The 16,070-nt window shown below is 41.9% G+C and overlaps 1 protein-coding gene across 1 annotated transcript in view; it reads right to left on the minus strand.

Annotated features, from left to right (window-relative positions):
* The window catches only part of DOCK5 (dedicator of cytokinesis 5), a 269,322-nt gene that overhangs the window by 79,507 nt on the left and 173,745 nt on the right, over positions 1-16,070 (minus strand). The window contains exons 19-22 of the mRNA XM_070459648.1: positions 9,016-9,113; positions 8,692-8,781; positions 7,307-7,407; positions 4,018-4,152 (exon numbers count right to left, since the gene is read on the minus strand). Of these exons, the coding sequence (XP_070315749.1) occupies positions 4,018-4,152; positions 7,307-7,407; positions 8,692-8,781; positions 9,016-9,113 (424 nt within the window). The remainder of the gene's footprint in view (positions 1-4,017; positions 4,153-7,306; positions 7,408-8,691; positions 8,782-9,015; positions 9,114-16,070) is intronic.

Below are 16,070 nucleotides of genomic sequence, written 5' to 3' on the forward strand. Positions count from 1 at the left end.
TCAAAAAAAAAAAAAAAGACCAAAGCTTAAAACACAACAAAAACCAGCCTATTAAGTGGTCATCCAGGTTTCACTCTTAACCCCTAGCAATCCATTTTCCACCTAAGAGATGAGATGATCTTGTATTGTGTTGGCCAAAAAGTCGGTTCAAGTTTTTCCACAGCATCCTACAGAAAAACCTAAACGAACTTTTTGGCCAACTCAGTAAAATATAAGCCAGATATCACTACCTCTCTAATTGAAACCCTTCAGTGGTTTCCCATGACACCTGGCATGAAATCTGAACTCCTTCCAATGACAAGAAGGTCTTCATCGTGCATCACTGCCTGTGAGGCTCCATCCTCCCACTGTGGATCTCTGTGCTCCGGCAACAGTGGTTTCTCCCGATTCCTCACACAGGTCACTCGGTGACCCCGCAGGACGCTTGCCATAGCTGTTCCTGCTCCCCACACGTCTCTTACCTGAGACTTTCAGAGGCTGGCTCCTCATCTTTGTCTCAACTCAAATGCCAGCCACTAGAGAAGTCTCTCCCACCAGCTCAGCTCAAGGAGCCAACCCAGGTCACTGTCACATCAATGCCTTCCCTCCTAGCTTTTATCCATCTGAGATGATCTTGTGGGTTTCTTCATTATCTGACTCCCTGACCCTGATGTAACCCACAAGCATCATCGGAGCATGAACCTTATCTCACCTCTGCTAGACCCCCAACACCCAGAGCACCCTACATTTGTGACTTAAAAAAGGAACTATGGACTTCTCTGGAAGTCCAATGGTTAAGACTTCACCCTCCAACACTGGGGGTATGAGTTCTATCACTGGTCAGGGAGCTAAGATTCCACATGCCCTGAGGCCGAAAGCCAAAACATAAAACAGAAGCATATTGTAACAAATTCAATAGAGACCAAAAAAATTATTAATTAAAAAGGGACTAACATGAGACTGCAGGATTAAAACCAACCTTCTCAGTGTCCTATTTCATCTATAAAATCCAAGCAATTGAAAACATTAAGATTCTGTAAAGCAATTATCCTTCAATTAAAAAAAATAAATTAAAAAAAAAAATCCAAGCAATCAGAGAATATAGATTGCCAGACTCTCTGTCCCAGCTTAAGCTCTTCTTTAGAATGAGAAAACATCAGGGGGAAAAATAATCATAAACAGGCCATACGGGCCTAAGTTCAACACAGTCACTCTCTCAGTTTCATGGGTGCATTAACTTGGCTTTTCCACTGTTATCATTTTATCTGACATTGAAAATGACGAACACGATGTTGTTGTTCAGTCACTCGGTCGCGTCCAACTCTTTGTGACCCCACGGACTGCAGCATGCCAGGTTTCCCTGTCCTTCATCCCCCAGAGCTTGCTCAAACTCATGCCCATTGAGTCAGCGATGCCATCCAACCATGTCGTCCTCTGTCATCCCCTTCTCCTCCTGCCTCCAATCTTTCCCAGCATCAGGGTCTTTTCTAATGAGTTGGCTCTTCACATCAGGTGACCAAAGTATTGGAGCTTCATCATCAGCCCTTCCAATGAATATTCAGGACTGACTTCCTTTAGCATTGACTGCTTTGACCTCCTTGCAATCCAAGGGACTCTCAAGAGTCTTCTCCAACACCACAGTTTGAAAGTATTGATTCTTCGGCACTCATGGTCCAACTATCACACCCATACATACTACTGGAAAAATCATAGCTTTGACTAGACGGACCTTCGTTGGCAAAGTTAAGAGAGAAAGAACGCAATGGGCTGGATGCAATGAAACGTTATGAAGGGTAAAAGAGTCAGTGGATCATTAAAGGAAATGATTTTTTAAAATTTCATCAATTAAGGTTTTCTTTTTATGCTTTCATGAGGATTCTTATTGCCGGGCAACAGGGTTTGGTTTGCTATACAAACTTTTAGGTAAGGGAAAGCTTCCTCAGTAGGACATCCTAACCAAATATGTGGAAATTCAGCATTAATTATGAGATACAAATACCAAACAATAAAAGACCATCTGAAAAGACTAACAGAGGGTGAGTATATACCCTGTGTTAAGGCAACACTGCTAACTTCTGCTAGGGAAGAAAGAGTTGTCATTTGTCCAGCTCAACTTTTAAGTCATTAAACATGTTTATAAACCATAAAAATGTACAAATTCTCTGTAGAAACCTTAAAAATGCAGATAAAAAATAAACCTACTTAAAGTCCTCTTTACTACAGTTTTACTCCATTAAAATTTTAGCATATTATACATCCAGTCCTAAATTATTTTTGAAATTGTGATATTATGTTTTCTACCTTAGTTTTGAACCTATCAGGGTTATCTTCCCTCATCCAAATACCCTACATTTGAAAGGCCACATATATATACATACTGTAACATTCATCTTTGTTCATACTTGATGGATTTCTTTTCATTAGATAAATTTTTAGATAGTCTATTACTGGGCAAATGTGATATCTTCCTCTGCTTTGCGTGTATACGTTTGATTTTTATTCACAGTGCCCAATTTCCATCCTTAAAGAGTTTATATTCCTATCAGCATTAAAACACATGGCTAAACTTGTCCACTCTTACCAAAGGATAAAGATTTTTCACCTTTATCAAATGTAGAGGTAAAGATGGTGTATTACATTTTAATAGTATAAATTTTTTAAAAAATTTAACTGACCACTTGTTTTCTTTTGTAAATTATATTTTTGGTTTGTATTGTATAAGGATATTTATCATTCTATAGTTGATTTTTAAGAGCCTTTAATTAGTAAATCTATTGACCTTTGAGCTTTACTATAAGTTACAAGTTTTTTTCTGTGTTGTTTGCCTTTAATTTTGTTTATGATTTTCAAAAAAAGACAATGGTTAAGAAAAAATGCACATGCTCAAATCACAGGCTTGAAACCCTCTTACTTGCAGCTTTATGCCTATTAACATTTTAGTATGTTACCTATAGTTGCCAAAGTACAAATCTGCCTTAGGAGATAAATAACAGTTTGGAAATCCAGCAGCAATGGCAATGGGGTTGTGGGCATTCCCAGAGAGGTTATTTTTTCATTTTTGATTTCTATTGTTTTTGATGGAGCAGTTATCCTAGGAATTCAAATTGGGAATTATCATATCTTTAGGGCTTAGTTTCACCAGGTACCTCAGCTTGAAGTCAGCAAAGAAACACAAACCTCAGAAACAAATCCTCCAAATGACTGCCACTATTTCCATCTACTTCCAACAATAATTCATGATCCTAGATTTGCACATCCAATATCATCATGAAACCCCTTGCTATTTTAAATATAGTCTTGCTACTTCCCTGGTAGCTCGGATGGTAAAGTGTCTGCCTACAATGCGGGAGACCCAGGTTCGATCCCTGGGCTGGGAAGATCCTCTGGAGAAGATGACAACTCACTCCAGTACTCTTGCCTGGAAAATCCCATGGACGGAGCAGCATGGTAGGCTACAGTCCATGGGATTGCAAAGAGTTGGACATGACTGAGCAACTTCTCTTTCTTTCTTGCCACAGGAACCTGACTTCCTAGACTTTTGTCACCAACGAAGGCTCTCATTTAGGTTGCATGTTGTAGCCACCTGTATCCCTCAGTCCAACTGCCGCTACTGCCTTAGAAATTCTGCTGACCCAAAAGGACTCGGCGTGAACCTTCTTTAAAGGTTGCACAGTCCACCCTTAGGTTTCCCTGGTGGCTCAGTGGTAAAGAAAATGCCAGCAGTGCAGGAGACATGCGTTTGATCCCTGGGTCAGAAAGATCTCCTGGAGATGAAAAGGCAATCCACTCCACTGTTTTTGCCTGGGAAATCCCATGGACATAGAAGCCTGGTGGGCTGCAGTCCATAGGGTTGCCAAGAGTCAGACAGGACTGAGCAACTAAACAACAGGTCCACTCTCACCTTCAGCTCCAGAGTTCTGAAATTTGACAGATCCATGATCCAAAAGCTCACAGAGCTGAACATGTACACAAGGAATAAGAAAAAAATACTGTCAGAGAGGGTGGAGAGCATCTGCATCGTACCACCATCACCATTACCTCAGGTAGAGTACTCTAGATTGGATGATGAACCTAAACAAGTACTTCAAGGCTTTCAAAGCTGCAAAAAGCAATTCCGTCTTGCTGGAATCATCTGCATTTGCCACGTAAAAGTTCAGTACCTTGGAGAGTTTCCTGAAAAGGATAAGAAAGAGAAAAGTGTCAATGGGGCAAAGTGGTATTCTGGGCCCTAAGGTACACTATACAAAAGGGAACTTGGCTTCCTGGGGAAGTAGAAGTCATAACTATAGGAATTATTTCTTCTAGAAATTTCCTCTTCACTGCAGTATAGGCTCAGAGCTTCCCTTCTGCTTACAAACAAGGAATAGTTTCTTTTCCTTTGCAGGATTCTTTTTAAAAGGATGAAGAAAAAGAGCTGAAGGGATGCAAACTGTGAGGTATTTTGATCTCTAGTATGTTATACAGGCGCTTCCCAGGTGGCGCAGTGGTAAAGAATCCGCCTGCCAATGTAGGAGACATGGGTTCGATCCTTGGGCCGTGAATATCCCCTGGAGGAGGAAATGGCAACCTACGCCAGTATTCTTGTCTGGGAAATCCCATGGACAGAGGAACCTGGCAGGCTACAGTCCATGGGGTCGCAAAGACTTGGACATGACTACTGACTAAAACAACAACATGTTATACTGACTTTTTCAAATGTTCCAGTAAGGACGGACTTGCCTGCGTAAGTAGTCCCCTTAAAAGAAATCTAATTTCCTCCAATCTGCCCCAACTTTTTAGAATCCCTAAATTGGAGCCAGATGAAAATTTTACTGTATGGGAAGAAGAGCAGCCCAGAGTTCTGAGCATCTGGAACAGATAAAACGGCTCTGGGATTGCTCTTTATGCTTTTCTAGAGCCTTTGGACTAGGCATTGTTTTAATCTTGGGCCATCTCACATTTTTGAGGGCACTGAAATTTTGAACTTTTCTTCTGGCAATCTTTTTGAGTTTTCCCAGTATTAAGAAAAATTCATAGGAATCATGTAGAATTGATCAATTATTGCAAATCAACTCAGATTACCAGAAGCACACCACTTGGAGCCCTGCACTTGGCTCTGTGTTAACAAAGATCCAAAGATAGGATTCTGTCTTTTTCTTTTTTTTGAGTGTAGATGACTTAAAATGTTGTGTTAGTTCAAGGTATACAGCAGAGTGCATCAGTTACACATATACATACACCCACTCTGGTTTGAATGTTTTTCCCATACAGGCCATTACAGAATCCTGAGTGGAGTCTCCTGTACTATACAGTGGGTCTTATTGTTAATAGTTCTCTATTTTATACACAGTAGTGTACATGTAGTGTGTGTATGTCAATCTTCCTGTTTATCCTGCTCCCCTGTATCCCCTGGTGACCATAAGTTTGTTTTCTCCATCTGTGACTCTACTTCTGCTTTGTAAATAAGTTCGTTTGTACTATTTGTTCATCACGTTGCCAAGGGTCCATATAGTCAAAGCTATGATTTTTCCAGAGTTGGACCACAAAGAAGACTGAATGCCAAAAAACTAATGCTTTTGAGTTGTGGTGCTGGAGAAGACTCTTGAGAGTTCCTTGAAATGAAAGGAGTTCAACCAAGTCAATCCTAAAGGAAATCAACCCTGAATATTCACTGGAAGGACTGATGCTGAAGCTCCAATACTCTGGCCATCTGATGCAAAGAGCTGACACATTGGAAAAGACCCTGATAGTGGAAAAGACTGAAGGACGGAGAAGGGGGTGACAAAGGATGAGATGGTTGATTGGCATCACTGACTCGATGGACATGGGTTTGAGCAAACTCCGAAAGATAGCCAAGGACAGGGAACCCTGGCATGTTACAGTCCATGAGGTTGCAAAGAGTCGGACATGACTGAGCGACTGAACAACAACTTTTTTTTTAAGATTCCACAAATAAGCACGATCATATGAAGGATTTTGTCTCTTGTGGCTACTGCCTTGGAAATTCAGGCTACTGGGTGTAAAGAGCTGCCGCACTGGTTTATCTGCTGCTTCCCTGAACCTAGTGGGCATTATATCCATGTGTTAATTGCTGATTATGCTACATTGACACATCTTTAATGTCACGTATGTTTTATTACATTTCTGAACCATTATGCAAATAAAACCAAGAACTTTCTTGTTTAGTTCAGAAAAAGACGCATGGGATCAAAGGTCTGAGTGACAGAGCTGGTCAGCAGGCAGCCTGACAGATCGGCTGGCAACAACTGACACAGTCAGGCAAAAGCCACTGTCGAGACATCCCTGCCACCTCAGCTACACTCCTGTCACTGTCGTGTTGCTCTGCACAAAAACCAGAATGCAAGGGGCTGGGGGACAGGCCACACTGGGCTGAGCTGGGCTCTGCAAGGCAAAGCCCAGAGTAAACATAAGTCAGGTCTCATACTCCAAAGACAGAAAGAAGGCTTCACCCTGGGAAAGGTGGGGACCACTCCCTCTTATGCAAAAGAAAGAAAACTCAACCTTCTTCTATCCTCTAAGCCAGTGGTCCCCAACTTTTCCGGCACCAGGGACCAGTTTGGTGGAGGACAATTTTTCTACAGACCAGGAGAATAGAAAATAGTTTTCAGGATGATTCTCACAAGGAGTTCATAATCTAGATCCCTTGCAAGCACAGTTCATAGGAGGGGTCACTCCTATGAGAATCTAATGGCAACATTGATCTGATAGAAGGCAGAGCTCAAGCGGTGATGTGAGGGATGGGAAGTGGCTGTAAATACGGATGAAGCTTCCTTCACGTGATCACCAGCCACTCACCGCCTGCTGTGGGACCTGATTTCTATTAGGTCCCTGACTGGTACCAGCCCATGACCTGGGGGTAGGGGACCCCTGCTCTAAGAACTGACTTCTACAAAGCATTCGCTGTGCAGAGTTGAGGACATGACCTACAGTTCTACCACATGTGGTCCTCCTTCACCTTCTGATTGATCCCATTGGCACCTCTGGCTGATCCCACTGACACCCCCCTCCTAAGATCTTGGGTACGGTCCTGTGTCCTGGATCGTGCTCCTAATAACTTCAACTCCTCACCTATAGATGCTCTGGATTCTTAAGGAAGTACAGCCTTATCTCTTCCATAACTTCCCAGAAATGAGGGCCTGAATATAATCCTTTTTCCATAGTTGGAATTGCTGGATGGTTCCCACTTTCCACCAGGAAGCTTAGCACAAAGTTCTGCACTTTATAGGTGCAGGTCCTCAGCTCACGGCCTTTTGGTTTCTCAACAACCCAGCCCCTGGAGCACAAATCGACAACCCAACCACAGACCCTTCCTGGGCCTGGTACTCACACGTAGGCCAGAGTGGCGCTGAAGTGCTTGTAAATGTAGGTCTCGAGAACAGGGTTGAAATGCTGGAACTTGATGTCTCCTATCAGTGAAATAATAAACACCTGCCAAAGGTGAAAAATATAAATAACAGTACAGCACAAACCCTGGCATTCAGTCAACAAGCTGGGTCTCAATGTATGGGGTTTTCTTTCCTTTCTTGATTATTTTGGCAGCATCCCCAACATTACTATTCCAGAGCTGAAGAGAAGTCTCAGGTTTCTTTCTATTTAACATGAACAAAGAAACCATGAAGTGTCAGGCACTATGTTAAATGCTGGGAGGAAGACAATACAATCCAGCACCCCTGGCCTCAGAGAGCTGACCACCAGAGAGAGAGGGCAGGGCACAGGTAAACATGTCAGGGAAGAAAGTGGGCAGGGGTTCCCTGGGGGAAAAACAGATACTATCCCAAGGATAGAGCTAATGAAATACTGAAGGACGTCCCTCTCCTCAGCATAATGCAGGTGCCTCTAAAAACTGAACTTCACCAGACTTCTGGGTCTCAATTTTCTGCTCAGATGTTAACTCTTATCAGGTCACATCTTAGCACTACCAGACACATAACCAACAAATAACCACTTGGCACCTACTTATGATGCACGCATGCATGCTTAGTCACTCTGCCATTTCTGACTCTTTCCCACCCTATGGACTGCAGCCCACCAGACTCCTCTGTCCATATTTCCCAAGCAAGAATACTGGAGTGGGTTGCCATTTCTTTCTCCAAGGGATCTTCCCTATCCAGGGATGAAATCTAGGTCTCTGGCATCTCCTGCATTGCAAGCGGTTACTTTACCACTGAGCCACCTGGGAAGCCCATGTTCTGATTTAGGGCCAGACAATTTTAAATAGAGTTAAAGGGATTCCTATGTCAAATGTAGTAAAATACCTCATTTTCCCGAATGAGAAAGAAAAAGCATATCAAAAAGGAAGATTAAACAGGAATTGAAGAAAAGAGTCTTGACTACGAGTCAATCATATCTAGGTACCACCTTGGTGGTCTAGTGGTTAACAGTCCATCTTCCAATGCAAGGGGACACAGGTTCAATTCTGGGCTAGGGAACTAAGATCCCACATGCCACAGGGCAACTAAGCCTGAGCACTGCAGCTAGAGAGAAGTTCAAGCACTGCAACTAAGACCCATCACAGCCAAAACTAAATAAATAAAATTTTAAACTCAATTGTATCTAACATTACTTCTGGGAATGTTGCCTCAAGAATTCATCAGAGAGATGTATACAAATATTTATGCAGGAGGATACTGCCACCATTATTTACAATAGTGAACTATCAAAAACCACAAAGTTGTGAGAATGAATACTAGATTAACATGTGTAACTGCTTACCAGGGCATCAAACACGAGGAAGTCATATGTTTCGTCATCTGACATTTCCATCATGATGTTAAAAAGTGCATCTAGTGTATCTTGCAAAAACTGAAGATAAGAAAAACAGAGGTTATCTGGTGCTTTCAGTTTAGCTCCAGAGTGCAGAAATACGAGGAGAATTAGATTCCAAAAGAACAGGTTTAAAAATAGCATTTTCTTAACGACTGGCACACTTGCTTTCCAATGCAGACTAAGTGTTCTGTTTACACTCATTGGGTTCATTTATGATACTGAACTAAGGGTGCGGTAGCTGTAGTCTTATCTGTGAATGAATAAACATACCTTCACAATCTCTCCTCCATCCACCTCCATTAACTTCTTCAAGTTGTGTTTAATATTCTGAGGGCTCGAGCGCCAATTTAACAAGCCTAACAGGTCAACTGGGAAAAACAACCACAAACCATAGACGTTAGACACAGATTTGCAGAGCAACCCACACACACTATTTCAGGACACAGCGACAGAGCTCTTCAGAGAAGATTATTGCTCCTACAGGGGGCCAGAACCTTACGCAGTCTTTTAATTTACTGTCTCTTACCTAAGTCAAAGCAAACCTTTTAGTCATCTCTCCTTCTTCACAGAGGGGAGAAAACCAACCACGAATGCACAAGAACTGAAAACAATTCCTGAATAGAACACACGCCTCTCACGTAAGACATCACAGTCTCACACATGAATCACTTACATCACCTCCCCACCTTTAATTTGCTGCACTGCTTCATTTGTCCCTTGTCCCTCTGTGTGTCTTGATGGATGCAGAGGGGAAAATAAACTTACAAATGTACATTAACTCATTTAAATATCACATCCACACTGTTAGAGATTTCACTTATTTTCTTAACTTAAAAACAATTTATTTTATATTGGAGTATCATTGGTCTACAATGCTGTGTTAGTTTCAGATGTACAGAGAAATGATTTAGCTATAGTGAGTGAGTGAAAGTCACTCTGTAATGTCCAACTCTTTGCAACCCCATGGACCACAGCCCGCCAGGCTCTTCTGTCCAGGGAATTTTCCAGGCAAGGATACTGGACGGGTAGCCATTCTTTTCTCCAGGGGATCTTCCCTGGGTCTCCCAGGAATCAAACGCAGGTCTCCTGCTTTGCAGGCAGATTCTTTACCATTTCTGAACTGCCAGGGAAGCCTGATTTAATTATAAGAATATATAATATGTATATGTAAAAAGAATATATAAATACATATATTCTTTCTCAGATTCTATTTCCCATACAGTTTATTACAGAGAATTATTATAATATATAAGAATAAATAAGAATTATTTAAGAATATATATGTGTAATCAGTTAAGTTGCTCAGTCGTGTCCGACTCTTTGCGACCCCCTGAATCGCAGCACGCCAGGCCTCCCTGTCCATCACCAACTCTCGGAGTCTACCCAAACTCACGTGCATTGAGTCAGTGATACCATCCAACCATCTCATTCTCTGGTGCCCCCTTCTCCTCCTGCCCCCAATACCTCCCAGCATCAGGGTCTTTTCCAATGAGTCAACTCTTCGCATCAGGTGGCCTAAGTATTGGAGTTTCAGCCTCAGCATCAGTCCTTCCAATGGACACCCAGGACTGATCTCCTTTGGGATGGACTGGTTGGATCTCTATGCAGTCCAAAGGACTCTCAAGAGTCTTCTCCAACACCACAGTACAAAAGCATCAATTCTTCGGCACTCAGCTTTCTTCACAGCCCAACCCTCACATCCATACATGACCACTGGAAAAACCATAGGCTTGACTAGATGGACTTTTGTTGGCAAAGTCATGTCTGATTCTTTAATATGCTATCTAGGTTGGTCATAACTTTGCTTCTAAGGAGTAACCGTCTTTTAATTTCTTGGCTGCAATCACCATCTGCAGTGAGTTTGGAGCCCAAAAAAATAAAGTCTGACACTGTTTCCACTGTCTCCCCATCTATTTTCCATGAAGTAATGGGACCAGATGCCATGATCTTAGTCTTCTGAATGTTGAGCTTTCAGCCAACTTTTTCACTCTCCTCTTTCACTTTCATCAAGAGGCTCTTTAGTTCTTCTTTCTTTCTGCCATAAGGGTGGTATCATCTGCATATCTGAGGTTACTGATATTTCTCCCAGCAATCTTGATTCCAGCTTGTGCTTCCTCCAGCCCAGCGTTTCTCATGATGTACTATGAATAGAAGTTAAATAAGCAGGGTGACAACATAGAGCCTTGACGTACTCCTTTTCCTATTTGGAACCAGTCTGTTGTTCCATGTCCAGTTCTAACTGTTGCTTTCTGACCTGCATATAGGTTTCTAAGAGGCAGGTCAGGTGGTCTGGTGTTCCCATCTCTTTCAGAATTTTCCACAGTTTATTGTGATCCACACAGTCAAAGGCTTTGGCATAGTCAATAAAGCAGAAATAGAGGTTTTTCTGGAACTCTCTTGCTTTTTCGATGATTCAGAGGATGTTGGCAATTTGATCTCTGGTTCCTCTGCCTTTTCTAAAACCAGCTTGAACATGTGTAATAATATATCATAACTGCAATAATGTATAAGAATATATACAGTAATATGTAATTATATGTAAGAATATAGTTGTAATAATATACAACATGCAAAGATATATAATATTATATATATAATTATATATTCATATATGTGTGTATATATATCTATATGTATATATATTCTTTTTCAGATTCTATTTCCCATATAGATTATTACAGAGAACCACTCTGAGTAGAGTTCTGTGTGTTATACAGAAAGTCCTTGATGGCTACCTATTTTATACATAGTAGTGTGTATATGTTAATCTCAACCTCCTAATTTATCCCTCCACCCCACTTTTCCCCTTTGGTAACCATAGAACAGATTTTGTTTCATTTTATTTGTTCCATTTTTGAGATGAAGAAACTTAAGCTTTGTGAAATTAAATTACCCGCCTTAGATTACACAACTGCCAGAGAACAGTATGAATGGAATTTAATGACAGATTTTCTCTGATTCCCCAAAATCATGTCCTTGCTACTCTATCATACTCCCTCCCAGAGTTCTTCAAAGAAATAAAACAGATGGCAAATCAGATGGGTTGCTATATTGAAGGATGGAAGAACAGATGAATGGCCTGCAGGGTAACTCTGTGACAAAAATCTTCGGGTGTTTCTTGATTTAAAATGCAGAATTTGGGATCTATAAACCACTTACAATGGGCTTCCCTGGTGGCTCAGTGGTTAAGAATTCACCTGCAGTGCAGGAGACCCAGGTTCAATCCTCGGGTCAGGACGATCTCCTGGAGAAGAAAATGGCAATTCAATCCAGTATGCTTGCCTGGGAAATCGAATGGGCAGAGGGACCTGGTGGACTATAGTCCATGAGGTCACAAGTATCAGACACGACTTAGCAACTACACAGCCACAAGCCATTTACAGGTCTAATGAACGTCTAGGTACTAAAAGTGTCACTAAAGTGATACTTTAGTGTCATACTAAAGCAAGTGTCTGGACCATTACTACTTTATCATTTTGTCTAGTGCATCAAGTTACTATTACTATTCATAGAGCACTTTTTAGTAAGAGAACACTATGTATTTTTTAATCAATGGATTTGTATAAACACATATATAAGTAGTTGAAAATGTATTCCGTTCATGAGATCAGCCAATTTGCTTCAGCGTGTTTGTTTTACTGGCATGCACATGTTTAGTCCCTGGGAAGCCTCCAATGCCTAGAGAAAACCCACTGTCAACAAAATAAAATCCCAATAGCATTCACAGAAGGTGCTAAGGCTCCTCCTAGGGTTCGCCTGCCAGCCCATCACAGGCAGACAATCAACTCAATACTCCCCAAGCTGAGGCATGCTCTGAAATCATTTCCTGCCTTTACTTCCCTTTGTTTGAAATGCCCAGAAATACTATATTACTTTGACCAAAAACTTCATTCAGGTTTTTCCCATATGCTGTTACAGAGGGATTTCCCTGGTGGTCCAGTGGTTGAGAGTCTGCCTTCCAACGCAGGGAACACAGGTTTGATCAGTCGTCAGGGAATTAGGATTCCACATTCTACTCTACGGGACAGCTAAGCCCACGTGCTCCAACTACTGAGCTAGCACGCTCAGAAGCCTGCTTGGTGCAACTGGAGAGAAACCAGCGCACCCCAACTAACACCTGATGCAGCCAAATAAATAATGTGCACTTAGTCGCTCAGTCATCTCCGACTCTTGTGCAACCCCACGGACTGTAGCCCGCCAGGCTCCTCTGTCCATGGGATTTCCCAGGCAAGAATACTGGAGTGGGTTGCCATTTCCTTCCCCAGGGGATTTTCCCAACCAGGGATCGAACCCAGGTCTCCTGCAGGTGGATTCTTTACAGTCTGAGTCAACAGGGAAACCCAAATAGGTAATAAATAAATACATCTTAAAATTTATTTTTAAAAAAAGAAAGAAAAAAAAAGATGTTATGGAAAAACCCAAGCAAACTTTTTGGCCAACCCAAAACTATGGATTCGGTCAGCTGCTACTTCTACCTCAAGATTCATCTCAAACTCTACTCCCTCTGGGAAGATATAACCAGTCGTTCTCTTCTATCTGCACTCCTTGTCCATATATGAGTACATTAGGACAAATAAGTAATGACATGCTTGACATCTCTGCCTCTTCCCATAGACTGAAACACTTGAGGGGAGGGACCACATTGCATTCATTCTTAAGCCCATCACAGTGCCAGCCACCTAGCAGGTGTTCAGTACACGCTGGATCAAAGATTGAATAGCAGGACGGAATTAAAACCAGTAGCCCCGGGGAAACTGGTAGTGTATACAAGACAATTCTCCACTCCTTACATAAATACTTAAGAATAGACACTGTGCTAGACCTATCCACTAGGCACTGTCCATTCCATCTTCCCATCTCCTATTTCTGCCCCAGGCTAGTCAACCACTCTGTTCCACTGGTTACACTTCACTTCACAAGCGCTACCTAAGGAAAAAGATTTAGATCTGCCATCAGCAGAGAACAGTCACTCAGCAGATTTTAGCATCTGCCAAGCACCCGCTCATCAGCCTAGAGGTTTATTCCCTAGAGACACTTGCATGCTCCATCAATGCTCATATTAAGAATGTATTTGGCAATGGTGAACCCTAAGGTCTTAGGGCAGAAAAGTGGTGGCACAGTCTTATGGAAATAGCCCTAGACTCACAGTGTTTCTGGGATTCATACAGGTTGATGAATAGCTCTGACACACTTCATTTCATTGCTGTATAGTGTCTATCCCACTGTATGGCTGTACCAGAATTTGTTCATCCATTTTACTGTCAATGAACTAGGACTCCACACTTACACGCCAAGGTTCTGGGTTCAATCCCTGATCAGGAAACTAAGATCCTGCAAGCCAAAGTGGCACAGCCAAAATAAAACAAAACAACGCCCCCAAACCAGATGGGCTGTTTGTGGTTTTGAGACATCATAAGCAACTGTGCTGTGTACGTTCTCATATCCTGGTATCCAGGTAAAGCTGCTTATCTGAGGTATAAAACTAGAGTATACTTCTGGGTTATTAGGAATGACCACCTTCAACAGTATCAGATACTACCTAAATGTTATCCAAAGTTGTTCCAATTTACATCTCCATCAGAAGTATGTAAGAATTCAGGATCCTCTGATTGACAGTCCCCAAATTTAGGGTAGTGATTACCTTCGGGAAAAGATTAGGACCATAACATTTAAAAAAGAAAAGAATGACCAAAACCCCCCCCTAAATTTTGCTACAAATATGTATTTTCAGACCCAAGTCCATTACTTATGAGTTCAGGTACAGTATTAGGTAAGGTGTTACAGGAAAACATGAACAAATTCTTTGGCCAGCCTAATATTTCAGTTTCTTAACTCAGAATTCTGATCAGCAAACTGAGATGAATGATAGCAACACGGGTTTCTTCCTGTGTGAGGATGTGCGTGGGTAAAACGAGACCGCTGTGAAAGCCTAGTGCAGTGCCCGTCCTGCAGAGACCTGACTCCCCGCTCCCTTTTCCAGAACAAATCTATTCTCACCCTCCACACGGTCCAGCAACAAGATGATCCCATATAAATCGAGCTGTTCTAGTTTCGAAAAAAATTCATAAAGTAATGAAAAGCAGCTACAGGCTCTGTTTGTGACAAAGTCCAGTGGCTTTTGACCTTTGGAGTCTGAACAGCCCTCCAAAGGCTAAGGAACAACACCTGTGGTCAGTGACCGTGTAAAAGAACAGATACCTTCCTGATCAGCAAACACCCTCGTAGAGTTGACAGTTTACTCATGTTCCTCAGCTTCTTCTTTCTCAGAATAAACTGAACTGGTTCTTTACCATTCCCATCATATTAGAAGAAAGCAGAGAAACAACAGCACTTAAGATCTGCTGCTGGGAATACCTTGTCTTTTCACATACGCACAAGGCGGCCCTACATGTCCCCTCTTCCTCCTCCTGTCCATGCTGACGGCAGGGGAGATGAGGAAACTGGGTCACATTGAGATCAAGTGACGTGTCCAAGATGAACCAGCAAGTAAGTGCAGAGCCGGGAACTGAGCCCAGGCAACTGGCTCCAAATTCTCCTTACATAGCTAAATAAAACTGAGGCTATATTCCAGGGACTGTTAACATTTTCTTATGTCTTTGTTCTGAAATACTGAGTTGGCCCAAAAGTTCGTTCATGTGTCTCTGAGGATGTTACAGAGGAACCCGAACGAACTTTTTGGCCAACCCAGTGGTTTTCACAGCCTCATATATTTCATCATTTAATAACAAGATAGACTTTGACCTGACCCCCAACTACTGGACATCTGGATTGTTTCCAGTGTTCCCCATTATTTAACAATAGGGAGACATCCTCCTACATAAATCTTTGTGTACACCTCTCATTGTCCATTTATGTTCACTTTCTAGAGGTCATGGTACTGGGCCAAAGGGTCTGAAAATAAATATTTAAAATCTCTGATATACCTTTTTAATCATTTTCAATAAACATTATACTATTTAACCTTGTATCAACCACTTATTTATACTTATTTTTTCCCTAAAAACAGTTATATCATGGGTACAGTTCTGTCATGTAAGCTCAGAATGCTTTCTGGCTTAATTTTTAAGGTGTTTGTCTTTTCCTAATTAATAGACTTTATTTTGCAGAAGGAAATGGCACCAGTGTTCTTGCCTAGAGAATACCATGGACAGGGGAGCCTGGTGGGCTGCTGTCCATAGGATCGCACAGAATCGGACACGACTGAAGCGACTTAGCGGCAGCAGATGCAGCAGAGTTTATTTTTTTGAGCAGTTTTAGGCTTGCAGAAAAAATTAAGCCCAAAGTGCAGAGAGTTCCCAAATACCCCTTCAAGGTTGCAGAGTTTC

The sequence above is a fragment of the Odocoileus virginianus genome, chromosome 31, assembly GCF_023699985.2.
Source record: "Odocoileus virginianus isolate 20LAN1187 ecotype Illinois chromosome 31, Ovbor_1.2, whole genome shotgun sequence".
Classification (NCBI taxonomy): Eukaryota; Metazoa; Chordata; class Mammalia; order Artiodactyla; family Cervidae; genus Odocoileus; species Odocoileus virginianus.